Genomic DNA, 23,156 nt, shown 5'->3' with positions numbered 1-23,156 from the left:
TTTTTAAGGGGGGGGGGGGGGGTATATCGCCCTGGCGTAAATTAAATTTCTCAAGAATGTGGATATAGTTATATAGAAAATTAGCGACGCGTTTTATACCGCCATTACGTTACTACATGTAAATTCCTTAAAGAGTTGAGCCACACGTTTAATACGAATTATTAGATTATTAACTAACAGTCGGATTTCGCCTGCGTAAACCTTGCAGCTCGTAAACGTTCACCAGCAGCATAATCAGAAAACACATGATCCGGGTCTCATATCAGTATCGTCTTGCAAGGTAGCGAAAATCAAGAGACTCGGTCGAGTCTCGCGCGAAGTACAGGCAACCGGCTGTACAGGGCACAGCTCGCAGAGACTCTTTACTTGAGTCAACTCTCATACCTGTTTGGAACGAAATATCTTATTAACCGCTATACATGAGAAAAAGTTATTTGTACATTCACTATAGGAATTGAGGGTTCTGAATTGATTGCCACCACTTTCAATACAATTAGTGTACGAGATCAGGGCGTATTGAAATGGCGAGCGAGATGATTTTATTTCAGTTCCGTCGCCGTCGTCATCGTCGTCATCGTCTTCGCACGTCCATCTACTTTTTTACACGACAGATGGCGCTGGCTACTTTGCCCTCTTTACCTATTTGTATTCTGTATGATGTTAGTAAACGAATATCCAACACAATCAGATACACTTTGTACATGAAGCTACCGTTCACACAGAATTTCCAGTTAATATAAGGCTGCTTTCACAATAGTATAGAATTATTAAAACTTTCATGTGGAGCGGTGTGTATTCGTGTACGTATGTGTATGCGTGGACATAGTTCCTCGTATTTTACGTGACAAATTTTAGAGATATAGGATTTCCAGATGTTCCTCTTCATAGTTTCCTGTATCTAGGTGTCGGATGTGAAAGTCCAGGGTTTCGAGATATTCCTCTCCGTAGTTTCCTGTGTCCAGGTGTTGGATGTGGAAGTCCAGGGTGTCCAGGTATTCCGCTCCGTAGTTTCTTGTATCTAAGTACTGGATATGGAAGTCCAGGGTGTCCAGGTATTCCGCTCCGTAGTTTCTTGTATCTAAGTACTGGATATGGAAGTCCAGGGTGTCCAGGTATTCCGCTCCGTAGTTTCTTGTATCTAAGTACTGGATATGGAAGTCCAGGGTGTCCAGGTATTCCGCTCCGTAGTTTCTTGTATCTAAGTACTGGATATGGAAGTTCAGGGTGTCCAGGTGTTCCGCTCCGTAGTTTCCTGCATCTAGGTGTCAGCCGTGGAAGTTCAGGGTGCCAGGCATTCCTCTCCGTAGTTTCCTGTGTCCAGGTGTTGGATGTGGAAGTCCAGGGTGTTCAGGCATTCCGCTCTATAGTTTCCTGCATCTAGGTGTCAGACGTGGAAGTTCAGGGTGTTCAGGTGTTCCGCTCCGTAGTTTCTTGTATCTAAGTACTGGATATGGAAGTCCAGGGTGTCCAGGTATTCCGCTCCGTAGTTTCCTGCAACTAGGTGTCGGACGTGAAACTTCAGGGTGTCCAGGTGTTCCGCTCCGTAGTTTTTTGTATCTAGATGTCGGGCGTAGAAGTCTAGAATGTCCAGAAAAGTGTGCAACGAGCGACGCTTTGGTGCTTCGCTCAAACAATAGTATTCTCTCTGTTGTTCGCACGGCCTCAGGTAGGTAAATAATCCAGCACACTCTCCTCTCTTACGTTTACCACACGGCTTCAACAAGCTGGACACCATTAACGACGCTTATATGCACTGAAGATTACATTTTCTTTAAAAATTTGTATATATCTTTATGCATTTCTAAAAAAAAAGGGATTTAAGAATTATATTTATATGCCATTAAACATTTTCGACGACGCAATACATTTTTCTGATTAGCGACATCATAATGCATTTACATTTTATATCTGTGAAAATATAGATTTCAGTGCTTAGAGCTTCTATGTCCCGTTGAACAACAAAAACTTGTGATATCCCCCAAAAAACACTTACGTGTAAAAAACTACGCCAAGTACAGGAGTGCTGTGTATTCCTCTAATAAAAAGTATTGATATCAGATTATGGAGGCCAAGTACATAAGTCACTACATGTTTGCCTATTATATGATCTAGCACTGGCCCATCATTTTAATTGTATTTTCAAAATTTCTTATAACGTTTTCACTACTCTTTTACATTACTACTGCTTCCCGTAGTTGATTATGATTTAATGGTCATTTAATAATTAATTAAACTTTAGGTGATTCCTTATCGAGTACTACTTGGCGGGTCCGTGCCAGGCATTCCAAAGTACTTACTTTGAACGTACTAATAGTATCCTAAAACTATATGTTTGTTATTAAGCTTTTACCGTGATTATTTTTGACGAGTTATTGTGAATGAGCTGTATATAGACATTTGACATTGGTTTTGAGTTTGATAACTGGCATAATGAACGCGAATTTATGTCAAGAAATGCACGAACCCACCAAGTAGTACTCGATAAGGAATCGCCTAAAGTTTTATTAATTATTAAATGACCATTAAATCATAATCAACTACGGGAAGCAGTAGTAATGTAAAAGAGTAGTGAAAACGTTATAAGAAATTTTAAAAATACAATTAAAATGATGGGCCAGTGCTAGATCATGTAATAGGCAAACATGTAGTGACTTATGTACTTGGCCTCCATAATCTGATATCAATACTTTTTATTAGAGGAATACACAGCACTCCTGTACTTGGCGTAGTTTTTTACACGTAAGTGTTTTTTGGTCGATTTACCTTACTAAAGGCCATTCTATTGGCCATAGGCCAATAAGGCCATTCTATTCAATACAATGCAACGGATCAAGTAACACGGAAGAAATAAGCAATAAGACATTCAATTGTATATGTATTTACCTAATTCCATTAGATCCTCCAATCAAAAAGGAGAAAATCGTTTTTAAAACCGAGCGTTTACTACGTCTCTGCAATTTTGGCGACGCCTTAGACATAGTAACGATACGGAAGCGGAGTATCGTTGCTATGTATTTTTAAAGTAAGCCGTTACAGATTACGGAACGGGGCATGCTCGAGGCATGCATCACGTTTCATGCTCCGTGAAGTCCTTAAAGACCCTAGCAACCGCTTCCGAATCGTTGCTATGTCCAAGATGTCACAAAAATCGTAGGGACTTAGTAAACGCTCGGTTTTAAAAACGATTGTCTCCTTCCTGATTGGAGGATCCAATGGATTTAGGTAAATATCAGTTGAAGATCTTATTGCTTATTTCTTATTATATTGCATTGTAGAATGGCCTTTAGTAGCAAGTATCACTCGTTTCTTTTGACAATTTTTTTTTCATACAACTTACTTTTCCTAGAAAACGTCTTGTCGTTTAAGGAAATTTGTCCTGTAACATCGGGACCTTACAGCGAAATCTATTACCGATGTTCCTAATTCAATGAGAAAATAGCTTCACTTCTCTGAAGGCAATGTATACGACCATCATATTGGTGCCTGTAAAAGTGCCTATTTCGAGCTTGATTAAGAATTTCATTTAACGATTTTTAACAGATATATATTATATTAAAGAAATTTAGGATATCGATCCGACTCTATTCTCCACGATCGGTTTATTCTGTCCAAATAAGAATTGTTGCATGAGTTCGGTTCTCTCGATCGAATTAATCTGGAGGAGTAGAGAGGGACCTTAAGTCGGGATGTATGAGAGAAATTGTGCCGGTTGGTTGCGTTTCTCCGTAAAACCTACACAATAGCTATATAAGAGTATAACGTTGGAACAAGGTGGCATAATCACAGGATGCCACTTACCTTGTATTTCTTATTTATTCACTGTTTTCCTTTTCTTTTTAAATTTTCTCTAACCTTCCAGTCACTCTCTCTTCTTTTTGTTCTATCTCCCTCTTCTTCTTTCTTGCCCTTCTCTCTGGACTGAGAAGTACATAACTTCTTTCTATTACCTATTATTATATTCGGTAGAACCTGTCCCTCATTTATTTCCTAGTCATCTATTCATAATCATTAGAGTATATGACCAATGTGAATGATACCTTAATGTAAACACTATAAGCCCATAAAAATAACCAAGATATCGATTGAAACGTATAAGCTATTCCGTGAATTATATTTTACTCTGTTGAAACTTTACTCGGGCTAAAACAGCGATACAGTAAAAACTTATATGAAAAGATAGTACCAGACAATTTTTGAAAATTTAAAAACACTGCCTGCCACATCATTTTTAATATCTTTTAATAGTGTGTTCTTACGAATAGTTTTTGTTTGTTATTTCTTACGTAAGGTAAGGTGAGTTGGAGAAAATGCGAATTGTTGTTTAAATTTTGATTTATGATCCTGAGGTATTTCAATTTCTGTATCCGATTAATTGATGTAATAGTATTTAAGGAGAAATTTGCGCACCTCTCCTATACATATTGTACAGTTATGCGAATGAACTTCTGCCCATTTCAACATATTTATCTACATTTCAATTGCACTGGCGCATCTTTTTTAATCCGTGTACCGGCCATGCTAAGCGATTTTTATGAGATTTATAAAGTTTCGAAATTTATGATGTTTATATGTATATGAAAACTGATCATTTCGGAATAATGATACCAGTTTGTTGGTTTTTGTCGATCGCATTATCGTGTTGCATAGGTGAGAAATAATGATGCATTATTTAAGAACATAGAAACAGAATTTTATTCATCAGTCATAGGTTGGGCTTTCTTTGCATTATAATTAGAGCTTTCCCTGATCGCCGGAAAAATATGCAAAATAATTTTCTTTGAATACGTATACCTATACATACATAAGACGAAGCGGCGGTGCGCGTTGCGTTACGTAAAACTTCACGGAAATTCGTCACGCCGCCACCGTCGATCAGGGATTCATATGAGCGTCCTTTACTTTTTTATAATCGAATTCGACAGTCCTATTCTTAAAATTTTGCAACAGTCATGACAAAGTAAAAATATATTTCATATGAAATTTGTTAAAAAATCTGAATAAGATGAAAAGGACTATCGAATTCGAGTAAAGACTTTATTCGAAATATAATGATAATTTTAGAACGATGTTTTATACGTTTTGTACAAATTTGTATGAAACCATATAATAGTGTAGTTTTTGTAGAGTCGTTCGTGAATATAAGTTATAACGTGACAGGCTTAAAAACAATGGAAAAGAATGGCAGTACAAATTTTGTAATAAAAATCGTTCGGTAGTAATCTCGTATAAAGTCTTTGAACGTTTCGTGCGAAATAAATAAAATATTAATGCGCTACTTTACAAAAATAAAGGGAAGTATAGAGACAATAGACAAGATTGATTTATATCATTCATGGTTTGAACGCGCTCAAAAATATGAGCATTTCTTTTAGTATTTTTCGAATCGCCTCTGAATAAATACAGTACGATATAGCGCATGTCAAAGTATTAAGGAAATGATATCACTGTGAGTACACAGACTCACCGGAAGCTGCATACAAGGCAGTTCTTGTGGTAGGTTTTCAATTTTGACTTGTCCTCGACAAATTATCCTGATCGAGCACTTTGAACCATAAATCTCTTTCACGAACATGCATATAATCGACCTCTCAGTAAAAAGTGCATATTTCTTAAAAACACACCAAAAATGAAAAATAAGATATAACAATTATTATTTTGAATTGAAATGGCTATAAAAACGATTAACCATTTAAACAGTTAATTGCATTCTGTCGATTCGTCCGAAAAAAAAATAAACCGAATGAAAAAGGTTGATGAATGTCTGACCAGGCATGATCGTGAGAAATTAAAACTCTATAGGTTCTTGAGAAAGGACGATTTTAAGAGAACGAAAATTAAGAAAAAATATATAAGTGGATGATTTCTTGCGGGTAGCGAAGGCGATGCCCACCGACATGAAATCTCAGTGTACAAATTATTTACAACGATTTAGTCTATCTACTTCGAGAAACTATCTTTTCCTCGCTCGCAAATGTACATAAAAATTCAAAATATCCTTTTTCCAACTCTTTTCGTAAGCGTAAGAAAAAAATGTTCAAAGGATTACGCTTTTCAGTTATTCGCTCTAAGTATCTACTCAAATATATTTACATGTACCTGTTAACGTGCCATGCACGATTTTATAATTTTTTAATATTTTATTGTTTATATATATCGTTTATTAACGATCCATGAGTATTTACGAGTATCACTCTTGTCTATATACACTGGTTCGCTTATTGCACGGTTAACAAGAGAATCGTTTTAATTCCTTTAATCAGCCTTCACATATTTCTTTTTTTTGATCCAGACGAGGAAATTCACACTTTCACCATATTCCATCGTGTAGTAGTAACTACACATTAACTTTTCACTTAACACGCTATGTATATCACTTTCTATATGTGAACAGCAACCGTACGCGGTCCATTTGACGTCCTGTTGTTGTGCTGCCGTCGGACTGGCGGTGGTTGTCTCCTCTGCGTAGTACGTTGATTATTCGGCACGTCAGGTAATGCGAATCGTAATTTTTCCCAAAACAACTTATCGCCCCACTGTAGATACGTATTTGTCTTGAGGTAAAGTCTTATATCAGGATCCAAGTCCCTTTGTGGCACATCACCCACCAGCACCAGGATCAAACGACGTCTACGATCCCTAAGAACTTGATGATGCGCCGACTTAAACTCAAATCTGCACCATTCGGATTTGATGAAATTCTCCGAAAGCACCATTATCGTCCTACGGGACGATTCTACGGCTTGGACGATAGTGTCGGCTATAAAACTTCCCACTGGAAAATCACGATAGTGTAGACACAGTTTGTAAGACGGATTTCCCATTTCCAGGACGGGTGCTAATTCTTCGGCCACAAACGCTTCGTCCTTCGAGCTATAACTGACAAAAGCGTCAAAAAGTTTATCACGATCATCACGATCGGCTTCCGTGTTTCTGTAGAAAATTCGAACACCAAAACGCGAGTGGAACCAAACACGAAGTTCCTGACGGAATATAAATGCTAACGTGCACAGCAGCATTGCGATTAGGAATGCGGCTAACGTAGCTAACAGAAGTGGTAAATAATCCTGCAGTGCTTGACGTTCGATTATGGTTTTGGTTAGGTTTCCATGGATACTATTCTCGATACTGGCTAAGCCACGGCAAACCGTATTGTTACTCGTCGTACTATATGCAGTAATGGAGAAACCAAACTCATCGTCGTTGAACACTTCGTCTCCGTATGCCTCGAATTCCGTTATGTTAAAGACACATCGAAGTTCGGTGGTGTCAGTTATTTTGGTTACACCACTGAGCACCCACTCGCGATACATCTGTAAATAGTCACATTCGCATGACCAAGGATTATCGGACAAGCTCACGTCTATTCTGCGCGGTAACAACCACACTGATACTATCGAGAGATGATTCGAGTCCAGTCGCAGTACTTCGAGTGATCTCAGCGGCGTGAAGGTGCTATTCGCAATGACACTGAGTTTGTTGCGCTGCAGATAAAGGGTCTTCAGTGCATCGAGTCCTTCGAATTCGTGGCCGCGAAGTTCACGAATTCTATTATCTTGAAGATGAAGATCTTCCAAGTCACGTAGACCGTTGAACGAACGATTTTGCACAGTCTCTATGTTGGAAGCATTCAAAAATAACATTTTGAGTCTTTTACGTCCAATGAAAGCATGACTAGAAACAGATTTTAGGTCATTCCCATCCAGGTATAATTTGGTAGCGTCCATTGGAATTTGTTCGGGTAATTTACCAATGTGTCCACCGATGGAGCAATCCACAACATTTGCGGACCACGATTGATCATGGTAGCAGGTACAGTTTGAAGGGCACGTCATTTCACAATCACACGCATCGAAGTCACAGCAATGACATAGGGCAAAGCAGTGTGCCTCGTACTTGCAGAGAAATTGGGAGTGCGAAGCTTCTACCAATGGTATGAAAACACGTTCTCGATCGTAAAGTAATTTGCAGTAAATACTTTCCAAGTCCATTACTTTTGGCTGTATTCTATTTTGCGAACGTCTATTGACACTTTGCAGCCATTCCATCGTGCAGTCGCAGAGATATTGATTTTCGCCGATATAAAACTCCGGAAGCGGTTTTTGTGGCGGTACTGCGCTGATCCTCAAGGAATACGGCTCAAGATTCCGTATACGGTTTCCCTTCAAATCGACACGAGTTAAATTTGGCTTCTTGAAGAACGCATAGCTCTGTACTTTAGATATTAAGTTGTCATTCAAATATAACAGTTCAACACTCATAGGTATAGCACTTCCGGTTATTTCCGTGAGTTTATTATCACTCGCATCGAACGTACCAAGTTGAAGCTGCGACTCGATTTCAAAGTAGTTACCGAGTTCACTGATCTCGTTCGAATGTATATCCAGCCACTGAAGTCCAGTCGGTATCATTGCGTAATCGAACCATTTTAGTTTGTTATCACTGACATTCAGCCAGACTAGATTTGGCAGCCTACTGAATAATTCGGTAATTTCTGTCAATTGATTACCATCTAATCGGATTGCTTGGAGATTTACGTTAGAATCGAAGGTGAATGGCTCTACATATTGTATCCGGTTCCTCGAAAGATTCAGTATCTTCAGATCGACGATCTTGTCAAAGATGCCCTTAGTCAGATTACCAATATGATTCTCTGTTAATCGTAACCCGTACATTTGAGGTACGTGATCAAACGTGCCATGCGGTATTTCTGTGATGAGATTCTCCCCGAGATCTAACGTACGCAGTAATGGAGTAGCCTTTAGCGCTTCCGGTATTGAAGTAAGTCGATTTCCGTTCAAATGAAGATCCTGAAGAGACGAGGCGTTCTTCAGTGAATTGGGATGGAGGCTATTCAGTCGGTTATTGTCGAGAGAGAGTAAACTCAATACGTAGAGTCCACTCAAGGTAGCGGCATCGATTACAGTCAATCGATTATCACTGAGCACAAGGGTATGAAGATTGTAAAGTGCCGAGAACGTGTTCTCAGGTAGATTGTCCAGTAAGTTTCCTTGTAGACGCAAAATTTGTAGACTGTAAAGATCCCTGAAGACAGCTGGCTCCAATCTGCCAATTCGATTGCTGGACAGATCTAGAACGACCAGCCGTACCAAACCGGTGAACGTAGCAGCATTCACCCATTCGGCAGTCAATTCATTTTTCGACAAGTCCAGTACAAGCAACTGCGATAGTTCACTAAACAGACCAGGAGGCAAAACGTTCAAACTATTATTCCTGAGATGAATCTCTTGTATGCTCCTGGACTCGCTAAAAAGTTCAGGTGGTAGACTAGCCAAACGGTTATCGGATAATCGTAACACGGCGAGGGAACTGAGAGCCTCGAATGCTCTGTCGGCGATGAAGGTAATGGCGTTGCCACGAATGTCTAAAGTGTGTAATCTGGTCAAGCCAGAAAATGCAGCCGTAGGCAGTGACTCGACACTATTATTACTGAGGTCAAGTTCGCGAAGTCCAGCGGCACATCTCGCTTCGGCATTAAATCTGAAGCTGTTCACCTCTCTCAGACGATTTCTCGTTAGATTAAGTACTTCAAGATTTATCAATGGACATAATACACCCTCCGGAAGTGTCCACATATTGTTCTTGCCGAGATCGAGTCTCTCGAGTTGTGAGAGTTCCTCGGTGAAGGCTCTCGAGGATACGTCGAGTGCCATGGAGGACCAATCGGTGTTGTGCGTGCGCACGGTGAGGTTTCGAAGTTCCTTAAGACCCTTGAAGGCATCGTCGGACAGATTGCCGATTTTACAGTACTCTATAATGAGTTCACGTAACTCAACGAGAGGCCGAAAGCTTCCGGCACTTAGAGAACTCTGATACAAGAGTGCGTCGCTGCATTCCAAACGTAATCGAACTGTGTGTTGAGGTTGGATGACGCTGAAATTGGTGTTCTCCAACTCGCTGTTGATCGTTCTAAGTCGACAGACTAGAGATACGTCGTCCTCTGCATCACCAGTCGATACCCACTTGCACTCGTCCGGTGCTTTGTATCTAAGGGCCTTACTTAGAGAGGCCCCAAGGACCCCGAATATCGTCCCGAGCAATATGGCGAAGAAGGCAGGGCTGCCCTGCATCTTTGCACACTTTATAGTCCCATGCACGTATCGTCACTGTTTTGCACTGATCACAAGTTATTTAATTATTAAACAGCTATTTAAATAAAGGTATTTCAAGGAGGATAGGAAATTAAGGGGGTCCTAAGGCCCTTAATAATCGTTATCTCACATCGCTCATCACTGGGACCTTATTCAGGTCTTCACACACTTCCACTTCATCCGTTATTATCACGAAAAGGGATATGCCAGTCTCCCACGTTGTTCTATAATCCAAATGGTAATCCTCTCACGAGGCCCACTGTTGTTGGGCCTAAATCCTACACGCAGGTACACTGTAAATTCGCTCGAACTGAGACTCTTCGGATTTCCACTTTTAAAAACGCGAACACGAACCCGCGCGCGCGTCGGTTACAAAAAGATTTCCCGGCTCCGCTAGCTGGCACGGTTCTCCGAGGACTGATCCGGTAGGCCGGTGGGCCGTTGGGCCCAAGCTTGGGCCCGCTACTAGAATAATTCCTTTCCCTCACCGCGCGACCTTCTACGCTCCCATGATTCACGTCCCTTCACCTCACTCCGTACCGTAGTGTGAGCTCTACTGAATTTCTCCTCTTCTACCGGCCCCACTGTGCTACTTCCTTGCCCTGGACCCCACTCCTGAACACCTTCGGGGCCCGACGCTCCAGCATGCCTATAAAAACAAGACAGGTACACTCTCTGGGCCCTCACAGTGGCTCATCCGACTCTATGCTTTGCATACATACGGATCTTCTCCATTGCTTGGTCCTCTACTTGCTCTACGTTATACATAGCGGTGAACCCCGAGAATACCAACAAGGCTCTAGTTGCCTTTTTTACGCAACTCCTACGACTACACTTTAACTTCCACCCTCGAACAAGAGACAGGATGTTACATTTACAGTATATTCTCACTAAGAAGGCATCATTATAGATATAACCTACAGAAATCCGAGCCGGGCACGTTTTCACTTTCTCCGCTACCAGTATCTTGACTATCTCAATTTTACTATTCTCTACGTGTAAGACTATCTCTTATAATTTTCAATACTAACGTAAAGTGGGCAATGATTATTAATTTTAAATTTGTAGTAATAATGAAAATAATCATTAAAGTACTTTAACTGTTAGGTAAAAATAGCATCTATAGTTGTTTTGCAAATGAGTAGAATTTATTTCATACGTGGAAGATGGATTCTCGTGCTTAGTAGATGTTGATATGGTAATATATTGCAGTGGCTTCCACGAGGGTTGAACCTCGTCCTCATCCTTAAGCTCAATCCTCTAGTCGCTCACGAATCTAATAAGCATTCTCACTCGGGGTGTAAAACGATCGGGCATATTGTATTAACGTTATGGCGCGAAGCGGGGCTTCGTTAAGTGGTTCCCTATAGAGTCGGGCTACCCCCTGCCAAGAGCAGGGGGTCCGATAGCCAGTAGGTGCCGATCCCTGAATATGCCATGGGACCCCATGGCTCTGTGGACCTGCGGGAAAGCACCGGCTAATTATGCAGTTTAACGCGCTTGGCCACGGCAGGTCCCGGGTGTTATTGTAATAATGTTGCTAGCGCTACGGGGCCTCCTGAACTGATGGAAACTAATAATTCACACTATAGAAACGCCATTAGAATAACTGTAAGTCGTTGCGTTATTGCCCGTTAAGTCATTTTGAAGATTTTGCTACAACCGATTATACGCTTATGAACTTTGTCTCACTTTCTTTGCAATGTAACCCTCACGATTACTTCGGCATCTTGAGCTTCCTCAACAATTCTGTGGTAGAAAGTAACGCGGAAACCATGGGACCATCGACCTTTCGTTTCTGACTTTACCCGTAGAACAAAAGACAATCCCACACTTTCTTCTTTCATGACAACGACTGTTATACATTCTAAGCTAGATCGCGCGAACTATTGAAGCTATTTTGCTCCAATAGTGTCGGAGTTATTCCTGACAGGATATGCGAATGCAATGGTGCCGCGTCAGAGTCCTCCTAACAAGAGCCAAGTAAAATCATTTTCGCATTCTGATTTACGATCGTTCCTTTATTGCCACTTGCGGTGCAATGCTGCGCTTAATAAGAGTGTGATTAAAAAAGGCTATGAGCTAACCAGCCCTGCCAGTTAGTCAGCCTTTATGCTTTCAATTATCAATAAACCGAACAGCCCTTTGCGGCTCGTAAACGTACCTAACTCATTTATGCGAGAGTTCAATGACATATTTATTTTCTACCAATTTCTTGGCAGGTAGCTACTCCATGCATTATTTTTAAATAATAATTATGTATTTCATTTTTAACAAATTTTGTTTGTCCAGGTTCTATCGGCTGTATGACAATTATTGCTGAATATCACACGATTCCGTTTAATTCATTTACGGCGATCAATACCATATGGCGATTCAAATAGTCTTCATTATTATTTTTGTAAAATGGAAGGATACAAAGTCTCGTTATAATTATAGCAGTAAAAGGAACACGCGCTATTTTGCAGGTGACTTTCTTCTTCGGATAACATCTGTGCCACAAAATGATCGTTGACCACAAGATTGATAGGTTTCTACATAGTTAACCCGCCTCGGCCACCATAAATTTATCCAAACTATCCGATTCCCTTCCTAGTCTTCCTGTAGCGCATTATTTTTTGATGCCACGTGAGTTAAAATTTTCCCATCCAAACGAATCTGTTGCTGTATCCGAATTCAAACTTCCGATCAAAGCCAATGTATCTGAAGATCATACTAGTTCTACTCGTGTCTTATAGAATCTTGGTGCCCTCAAATATTGCGCAACATTGAATACAATGAGTATGTCAAATTGATCCGGATAGAGGGTCAAACCACTAATAGATGGCTATAGGCAGCTTAATGCATACGGAAATTCTAGGAAGCATAAAGATAGAAATGTTGATGGATTACGGTAAAAAAATGTGCTTATACTCAAATCGTGCTAACTTTCCTTCGTAGAGGTCTTTAGAGTACCTTCTATTATATCCATCTGGTTTCTTCTCTATGCCATCCCTCTCCCTCTCTCTCTCTTTCTCCTTCTCCTTCTCTTTTTCTGTTATGGATGCATGTATGTGTCGGTTATTGTTTTAGAGAGGATTCCATGCCGCGTCAGTGATCACGACGAATACCTAACTCCCTCCTGCTTCCATGCATCATGTATTTTCCATCCTGGTTGGCCTTTATAAGACGGTTCGTGGTAGACTGACTATCCCTACTTCGTGAGCCGTAACCCCTTTTCTTACTGCACTTTACGAAGAGCAGTTCTATCCCCGCCATTAATACGTTCTAATCTGCTGTATGGTCTTTCCCTTTCATTCTTCTAGTACACCGGGTAGAGTTTATGTACTTTAATCACCTGTTGCAGAATGCGGCAGAAGGAAGTTACGGGTCTTTCGAATAAAGTTTCGTTCGTGACAGAGTGGATTAACTTTAAACTGCTACAATAACTTTTTGTTGGGAAAAAATTAATTATTCGAATTTTATTTTCCATGTCAAACACCTCAGCCATATATTACATACTTGCATACAAATTTTGTATGTTACCTATTTGATTTCGTTTATTCGGATAAAGTATACTGTTGGATTTTACTATTATTATTATTGAAATTTAATCGTGGTATTAGTTTGAGGCGTTACAACCAGTGAAATATAAATTTAATGAATAGTAATGTGATCGTATATTCTCGATTGGTAATCCTAATTATATAATCAACAATGAGAAATATTTCTTAGAGTCTGTGAATTCTTTCATTCAAAATATTCGGAACAAGCGTGGAAATCAATTGATTCTCGATAAAAGGTGGAAAAATAGACAGCTAGATGTGCATTCATAAGGAAATTGACCGTGAAATTTCGATAACACCTTTCCTAAGTTATGCATATAAATAAGGCAAAAGAATTGCGGGTAGACTGATGCCAAGAACGGTGAAGATGTGGCAATACCTTTGTTAGTGGAAGGTTAATGGTGAGGGACCCCCGGGTATCTTACGGCGCTGACAGGAGCCTCGTTAACGATTACGATAACTCCAGCTCGGAGCTAGGGACGCCGCCGCCGCCACCGCCGCGCCGACTGACTTGGCACCTATACCCAGCGCACTGGTGCTCCGAAAATTAACGACCTCGCGAACCTGCTGTGATTCCGTAAACGAAAACCGCACAATTTTCTTCTTCTTTTTCACTTTCTTCCATTTTTTTTTTAAATTTCTTGTTCTTCAATTTCTTTTCCGTACCTTTACTTCGAATGCTTTTTTAAGCTTCGTTCTTTCAGCTTACCTTTTACTGCCTCCTTCAATTTTCAGTCTCCCTCGATCACGTTTCCTTTATTCTGTCTGATGATATTTCATCTTTCTCTGCAACTTCGCATATGGAACGTTTAAACCATGAAGAGTACGCATGTGGAAAGTGGTTGCGTGATTACGTGAGTGGCGTACCATGCGTGTGAATGCGTGCAGACACGTGTCACGTTCCGTCTACTTCTACAGTCTGCCCATTGCAAGATCTTTCGCTCTTGGTGTATCTATAAAAAAGGCTTTCTTTGTAGTTGCATAGGGAAGTATCTTTTTGTTCTTCTCTGAATGAATATGTTCTTGCAAAGTGCATGTACACTGTGTTTACAGTTTTCAGAGTTGCATGGGAAAATCAACGATAATCGGATTCCATCGATCATTTTATGTCAATCTTATATATTTCAATTCTCGGTCTTATTAAATACGACTGTTATTTTGTTGTATATAGAGATTGGTGTTACGAATATATTGAGATCGTCCAAAAGAAAATGCGAAAAGGATATTCCAACATTAAATTCTCTCGTTGGTATATTTTGATTGTATATTTTTATTTGTCATACTCGTACTTGGTCCATTAAATTCACTAAACTTATTTGATAAATATATAGCATGCTACGAATTTATTCAGTACACCGGAACTTCAGTTATTTGAAATACTCGAAAGGTACAAAATAACTACTGATAAAATTGTACGTCTGTGATGTTTACTTTATATCGATTCGTAAGAGTCAATTCATTCATTATAATCTACAGTGAATATCCAATTAAAAATTACCGCTTTCTCTGACCAATTAAAAAATTATCTTTAAAGAGACATACTATTTCGCTATTCATTACATTTAGAATGTAATGCCGTGGCTCTACCACAATATTCATGACATTAATGACATGCTGTATAATGTATCCGTTTTTTATAACCTTGTTTACTTATCAACTATATAATCGGCGTGGAGCATTTTTATGATATTTTGAACACCTAACTTTGCAACACTCAAAAACATGACCATCCAAATACACTACTTCAGGAAAAGAACAAATCTTGTTTTTTTTTTACTTCAGTACATGATTCATGTATTTTTACATCACATTTATATTGTCCCATTCCAAATTATTTGAACGCGATCTAAAATAATGATATAGGAAATCAACGTTGTAGTAACCCGATTCAGAGGCCGAAATCAATTCGAATATTATGAAAAAAATCACTGTGTTCCCAAAATGACTATATAAATTGTTAAATATGGAGCTGATTCACTACTTTAGAAAGTTGGTACTCCTGATTATTACACATAAGACTCGATTGTAAAGTCGCAAGACATTCTTATCGTAAAATATTTCTTTATTATTACCACGAATATCTAATGTCCTCAGCAATATAAAATAATGCATTTAAAAAGAGAAGCGATTAGGATAGGAAAATACTTTAAAATATTAATATTGATTAATTTTATAAACGTTGTACATACTTTAAAAAATATTTATAATGATATATTTCATTTGAAACCATATTTGCATTTTTTCAGTTTTCGTATAAACACGGAAGTATTAGACGCAAACGTGATTTCTTCGCAGAAATTTATACTATTAAACAAATATGCACTTATCAAACCTTGGCTGCCTTTGAAATCATTTTAATATTTTGCAGTGCTATTTTTCACTAGTGCGTCCCACACAAACTTTTTCTATGCACCATTATTACGTTCACGATAAAGTATAGATTATGGAAAATTTGAGAATGTCTTATATTTTTCAAATAATCGTACACTGTTCATCGACAGAATTGAAGACTGCGTCCCATTTCAATATTTCCACACTGTGTTGCTTCAGAGACCGTACCAGACTGTTTTATGCAATCAAAAAGAAATAATCTTATCAGTCGCAAATATGACGTGTCGGTTAATATGTGTAACGTATGTTTGACGTATCGCAACCACGTGTGTATTTGTATCTTAATGTCAGTATTCGATAACACTTGTTCCGTGGTAACGAAACCATAATAACATTACTGGTAAACACTGAATAGTTATTCAAGTCGACCATTGATTCCGAATTTCGACTTCGTTGTGGACATTAAACTAAATACTATTATCTGTTACTGCATCCAAAATAATAATGAATAATGTTAACACATTTTTATCTCTGATCTAATTGCATGTAATACGTGAAAAACGTATCAATCCTAAAAAAGACGCGTGTATGTTTTGAAAACAAACACATACTCACATATTCTAAATTATTCTTTTTTTTTTTTGTGAAGGGAAATCCATAAATAGGAGAATGTGGTAATAATCACCCATATTTCATATCGAGTCTATTTACTGTTATGTTAAATTACTAAGAAATGGCATTCATAAAAAAATGATTTAGTCAATCTAAGCATTATCGCCTTTATAGTTAATTTATTAATTTATTAGCTAAACTTATTCATTGAGCTGTCCGGTTGAAGTAGGAAATGTTGAAGGGAAGGTTAGAGCCGAGTGCATTTTCATTGAGGCGTGCACTAACGTCTATGAACCTGTGACTCGACAAAAGACGTATAACGGAAGGGAGATCCTACCGGAAGCGGGGAATGGACGAGTGCCTAACCGTGTCTCAGGCGTGTCCGATGGCTCGAAACCCCGTAATTTTCCCGAAAAAATACCTCGAAAACCGTGTGCCGCTATGGTTCTGATAGCCCTGAGGCAGGAATGTATATTAACAAAGTCTTGGCCTGTTTTCAGACTTATAATGAAACATCAATTATTATCCGTTAATCATTAAGGAATCTTGTTGTTAGGGGCACGGCCCAGACACAACTTCAAGGCAATGGAACAAGAATCGTCTTAGGAAATTAACGGACAGTGCCGTAACCATACGAAATATTCTCATTCTAATATATTATACATATAAGTTTCACTAAATGATTTTCATCAGATAATGTATATTTTATTTCTGTATTTAAAATCTTCTTCGAGGCGGCCCAATTAATCAGATGAATCAGACTTTTTTTAACAAATGTATTTTTGTCATTCGATAATAATGAAGAAATAACTATTTGAAATATTTAATCGGTAGTCTTGAATTCGCAATAAAAATTTAGTATCTGATAAACTATGTGCATTTAACGCGTCTATAGTACCTAAAGCATCTAGAAAAAATGTCTGATCAACTCAAACGTACTCATGGCACTATGCTCCATGCGTGGAGGCGAGCTCATTTATTTACCGGGTCTCAGTATTGACAGGGTGTAATTTACAAATCCTGAGGGCCGTTGGATATATCGAGGCTCCATTACTCCCGTATTACTACCCTCTTCCTCGCTGGCTCCAAGAATCGCTTTCCACCCTCCTGCGTCTTTCCAAAGTCCTCATATTCGTAATTATCATCGGCTGGCGGTACTATCGGAGAAGATGTATCTCGTCTTCCCTCCCCAAAGGAATGAGGCTCCTCTACTCTAGGCTGTATATAAAAATATGAGGGCAAACGGATTTTCCATTAGAAATGCGTCATTTTGAAATTGGAAATGTGTAACATTGAACCGGATTTATTACCACTTTATTCACATACGATGCTTCATTTTTTTTCACGAAGTTCAATTAAATTAGTTCAATACGACACCTCAACATTTTCCGTGCCTAAAAATATCCTGTCTGTAATATTTAAGGATGAGCGAGTAAAAAGTAAAATTGTCAAATAATCTCATATCTCTTAAAAAGAGACATTGATGCATAAATTCGGAAAGATTAGCAACATTATGATGATTATGACCAAGCAAAAAAAACAGTGATGAGATAGAGGTGACAGGTGAACAGAGACAGAATGGTGAAAAGACAATCTTGGGCCTGATCCCGTACATCAGGACCACAGGAAGCAGAGACCTTCCTTCGTACTCTCTTTGCTGCTCGATTATCGCAGGATCAGGAGACATTTGTTTTGGTCGATACGGGCAAATAGAAGCTGTCAGTCCATTGTCAAATAAGCAGAGCTGACCCTTCCATTCCCTTTGGTCCTTCTTCACTCTTCACGGTCCCCTATTAACAGGGACACAAGAAGTATAGGTAGGTACCGCTCTCGATGAAAGGTCGTTTGTTCCCTAGACTATTAGACTGGATAAGGGATGAAGATGCTGCATTACCTTGCACGCTTACAAACTCGAAATTTCCTCTTGACATACCAGTGCTTCTGCCTCTACCTTTAAAACTCCTTTCAGAACCCTATGCCATCCTTTTTTCGGACTGACCTGTGATCCTACCAAACAAAGACTCCAGATTCCTATGATAATAACAGGAGAGTCCCTGCATACGATTAATTCTTGGGTCATAGTTCCCGTTAATGTTCCACCGGAATAATTGAATTTGTCTACTCTAAAAGACTCTTCGTCCTTTGAACTTTTTAATTCTCTACCGAAGTCCCTGGAGGATTTTCATTCCTAAAGATCTATCTTCTTTCTGTCGGTATCTTCTGATTTTTGTTCATCTTTTTTTCCATTTGATTTGTTATGATTTCTCAAAGACGCTTCTATTTTAAATTTGATGCATTATTGGAGAGTGACGCACATTATTTTTCTTAAGCACGTAATCCACAATGCGACATTGCATTCAACGACGACTCCAACGAGTAACGGAATGTTTCCGAGAACTTTTTTTTGTTCGTGGTGCATCAATATGCACGAAGTGTCATAAAAAGTGGTTCACAGTTACCGATACCTGGATCTATGTGTGAGAACGATGTTGCTGCGAGTTCAGCGTATCGGAGACCAAGCTGAGCATAGGTGAAGTACCAACATAAATACAATTTATGTTGAACAAAATGTTCTTACTTCATGAAACAAAAGGTCTTGCTGTACAATTTGAAAATCATATATTCCAAAACGATGTTCTTACTACGCTAATTTAAAATATATCAAGTATCAATAAGGTAAAGTCATTCAGGATGCATTCTCTATTAGTTTGTAATTTTTTGAGAGGCAGAGGCGGAAAGTATTTTGGTGAAGTGCTGATCGAGTGTAGGTTGTATAAATGTCCATGGAAGGAGGGCCGAAGGAATATAGAGCCTCGGACTGCTTAACCCTTTGCATCTCCGGGGCAAAGGCTCGGTATCACTCGGCGCGTGCATTTCCAAGCGAAGATGGCTCAGCTCACCTCGGCAGTGAGGCTCAGGGTCTTCCTCCTCCTTACTTCTCTGCCAGGTTCCCTCTTTCTTCAGCTCCACGTTCCTCTTTCCCGTACCTTTCCTCTCGCAAGCAGGCCGCAGCTCGTTAAAAACTTGCCTGACCGGTTGGCCGTTCGAAGCTGACTCTGTGGTCTACGACCCGACACTCAACACAACCCGAGAGCCGAGTTTACTGCACACGTACGAACATCATCGAACTCACAGACATTCCCTCTTCATCTTTCTTCTTCATCTTCTTCTTCTTCGTCGCTTGTACAGCCTGCCTCCGCCGATCTCCTCTACTACCGACTCCCAGTGTACCTCGTGCTCAAACGCCCTTGAATAGCTCCGCTTTTCCTTCGGTTGCTCACCAGCCAGTTCTGGTGGAACTCGACATTGGCCGGCAAGTCTACCATCATGAGTTCCACTTGGTACGATTTTTATTATAGATTTATTTCGAAATTTCGTTTTTTTTCTTATATTACACATTTCGCTTGGGAGTTTTTTTTAGTACCAGGATAATTCCTTACGTCGTTTATACGAAAGATCGCCTTCTCACGTTTGGTACAGCCTATGACAACGTGATTAACACTAAAGGATACGTTTTTTTCCATGCTTTTTTTACATTTTTCAAATTTTCATGTATTATATATATATATTTTTTGTAACCATTTTACGCAATTTTGCTTCGCGATTTACACTCCCGAACTAACAGTATACATCTGACGACGTTTTGGAAGATTTACAACAACTTTTAAAGATGCGCATTACCGAACTCTTCCTAGTGAGTTCTTTCACGTAAGAAGTACTAAGAGATCGTCTTTTGATACTCAAGTAGTGCTGGAGAAGAAGAATGACAGCGGAATATTTGGACTCCTGACACTTTCTACCTTTTAAACTTAAGCGCTTTTTATAGTTCTGGGTATGACTTCCTCTGACCTAATTTCTTTATGTAAACTGAAGTACAATAATATTTTATTTTATTTATCATACTTTTCTATCACAACTCCATGAAATTTTTATACAATTCTGAACATCATTTTGTCATTTCTTCCACAATGCAAAACAATCTGATTACTAATATCAGTGCAAGATAGTGAAACATTTTTTATCTGGATTATTCGAATCTTAACACTTTATGGTATTTAAAAACATTTATATACGAAAATAGATCAATTGTGTAATTCTCGCGACCTAACAAGGAAATGCACTCCGTACCTGCTACATCAACGACTATTACCGCAATCAATGATCTTCGAGAAGAGTTCATATTGTACCCTTTGAAGTTCTCGCTTTTATCTTTGCACGAATTCAAACTAAACGTGATCCGTAGTCGCGCGTAATTATTTTGAGAACGCCTTATAAGTTATTATATAACTGGTGCTAAGATAGGCTCGTAGACATAGATTATTTTCGTCTTTAACATTAAATTTACAATGTACGAAGTTGCAACGTAATCGTGATCTTACTATATATGCAGGAGGCACAACTTGATACAATAGTAATATTGATTGTTCTTGCAATTGTTAAAAGAAAGGACGGTAGTATAAGGTTGAAAAAATTGAATTTAAAGATGAAGATATTATGAAAATAAAAAATTATAGAGTACTGTGAAAATCTGAGTACTGTGAGAATTGAGCTTTGAAATAAATAACGCAGAATGTAATTTGGTATTTCAATAATACTGGGGTCTTTTGTGAAACGTTGTATATTCAGGAAATTCTCTCCATCTGCTTCATGCAAGAAAACTAATAGATTTGAATTACATTGCTACAGCCATTTATTCACGTATGGTTCTGATATCATTATTCCGACGGTAAAATTGTACAGACTTGAAATGGAAAAATAGAGACCTACATACGTTAGCTGCAACAAAGATTCCTTGTATAGAAGGGTGCAAAAAACTGGATTCTCAAATCCCGATGCACCGGGTGCTCCCTTTTTTAGTAAGTTTTGTTTTTCCCTCTATTGTAAAACACTTTTGTATCTCTCTGTACATTTATGGTAGAACTCACGTACTCCTTGGAAACAGTGTTTGAATATCAAATACTCTTAAATATTTTGAATTCTAGTTTCCCCGCGAGTGTAGAGTACAAACTTTGAATGTTAAAGAAACATACATATATGTATATTGACGTTGGTATCTCCGAGATGCTTCCATTCGTTGAAAAGAGGCAAAGGATACTGTTTATACAGATGATTTTTCGAATGTTCTAGAGAGGGTTATAGTTGTTTTTCGATTTCACTATAATTAATATTTGATCGAATAATATCATTATTAATATAGAGTTCCATAAAGTCCCACCAATTTTTTATTAAACATCAAAGAATTTCATTTTTCAATTTAAGTATATACATATGTAAATAGGTATACCTGTTATTTTTGCAATAAAATTTCTTTGTGAAATACTCGGTGACATATTTAAGAAATGCATCTAAAAACTAAGGTATAATTTATGAACATGCTCATGAACGCTCGAACTACCTTAAAGATTTATAAGTCTCCGTATTTCCTTTAACAATTGTACACTAAATTGAACAACAAATTATTCAGTAAATTGTGAACATTACTGAAGCTCTGTACAATAGAATGTTGTGTGACAAGGGATGAAAAAAGACGATTTCGGATTAGGGTGAAGTTGCTGTACAAATCGTAACATCACCCAAAGTCTGAAACCGAGTTTTATCCCATGTCACACGCAATACTTTTCATGATTATCTGCATTGAAACCAAGTTTCAGCGTCAGCAGCAAATCAGAAACAAGTTAATTTAAAGCTAATGGTGCGGAGAATTATTAGCGTATGTGTAAATTGTGATTTGCAATTCACATTTGAATAGAAATAAACAAACGATGCCATCAACCTAAACAAAATTGATTAACTTAATGATATATTTTTTATGTTATTAACCTTCGTAATTATAAATATTACAGTTTCTGTTAACTAATTTATTAAATTAATGGTACAATACAATTATAAAAATTAGAAACTTTTTGCTCAAAAGTTTCAGCGGATGGATTTGGTATTGCTCCATTTTAAAGTTCATGAGAATCAGAACTTATCACAGGAACAGACTTTTCTTCTTCAAGTTCTTCAAGTGGTACGTGTAATTTTTTATTTTCCAAAATAGTTGTTGCGGAAACAATAAATTCAGTTAAATGAATTTAAAATCTTTCTTTTATTTTTCTTTGTTTCTTCAATGTATCCCTCAGTAATTCTCGTCGACTTCCTAGTCACCGTGGCAATTATTGGTCGTGATGTCTGTACCAAAATCCACGAGTAAAGTTGCTGAAGTACTTCTGAAGCTGTGAACCCGTGTATACTGTCGGATTTGGTACCTTTATATACTCAACAATTAGCTTCGGGCATTAGGCAATTTTATTTTTACCGATGTCTTGCCGATTGCGTTTGCCATTTTAGTAATTTAAAATGAACCTATTGGTATCTGCATTTCTTAATCTTAAGATTAGAGTACTTCTTGAGAACGTTATAATAGTCACCATCAATTGTAAAAGTTCTGTCGGTCTGGGTTTTGTGCCCCCAAGATGTCATATTACAGAGTTTTTTTATCTCTACACCAAGTACTCCGAGAATTGCAACTGCCTAATTGCAATAAAATGCATCGTTAGTGAAATATATCAATTATCAT

The 23,156-nt window shown here is 38.4% G+C and overlaps 2 protein-coding genes across 3 annotated transcripts in view; one reads left to right on the top strand and one right to left on the bottom strand.

Annotated features, from left to right (window-relative positions):
• LOC107266008 (lysine-specific histone demethylase 1A) overlaps positions 1–23,156 on the top strand; it is a gene marked incomplete at its 5' end in the record, with an annotated part of 86,525 nt that overhangs the window by 6,573 nt on the left and 56,796 nt on the right. The gene's annotated exons all lie outside the window — the stretch shown is intronic.
• On the bottom strand, positions 4,669–16,207 carry LOC107266007 (toll-like receptor Tollo). 2 transcript variants are annotated; one of them, XM_015736027.2, is made up of 3 exons: positions 15,987–16,207; positions 14,364–14,607; positions 4,669–10,758 (listed from the first exon to the last, which is right to left on the bottom strand). In XM_015736027.2, exon 3 carries the CDS (start codon positions 10,086–10,088, stop codon positions 6,378–6,380), a length of 3,711 nt encoding a protein of 1,236 aa, XP_015591513.1. In that variant the 5' UTR covers positions 10,089–10,758; positions 14,364–14,607; positions 15,987–16,207; the 3' UTR covers positions 4,669–6,377. The 2 variants fall into 2 exon arrangements, 1 of the variants encoding a protein (XP_015591513.1); XR_003059230.1 differs by lacking the exon at positions 4,669–10,758 and adding an exon at positions 10,767–11,570.

This window comes from Cephus cinctus, unplaced genomic scaffold (assembly GCF_000341935.2).
Source record: "Cephus cinctus unplaced genomic scaffold, Ccin1 Ccin1_scaffold0270, whole genome shotgun sequence".
In the NCBI taxonomy this organism is placed as follows: Eukaryota; Metazoa; Arthropoda; class Insecta; order Hymenoptera; family Cephidae; genus Cephus; species Cephus cinctus.
This window is presented reverse-complemented; position numbering and strand designations above follow the sequence as displayed.

Coding starts and splice junctions, on each gene's coding strand:
- LOC107266007 (XM_015736027.2), bottom strand. CDS start 10,088: ATGCAGGGCAGCCCTGCCTTCTTCGCCATATTGCTCGGGACGATATTC.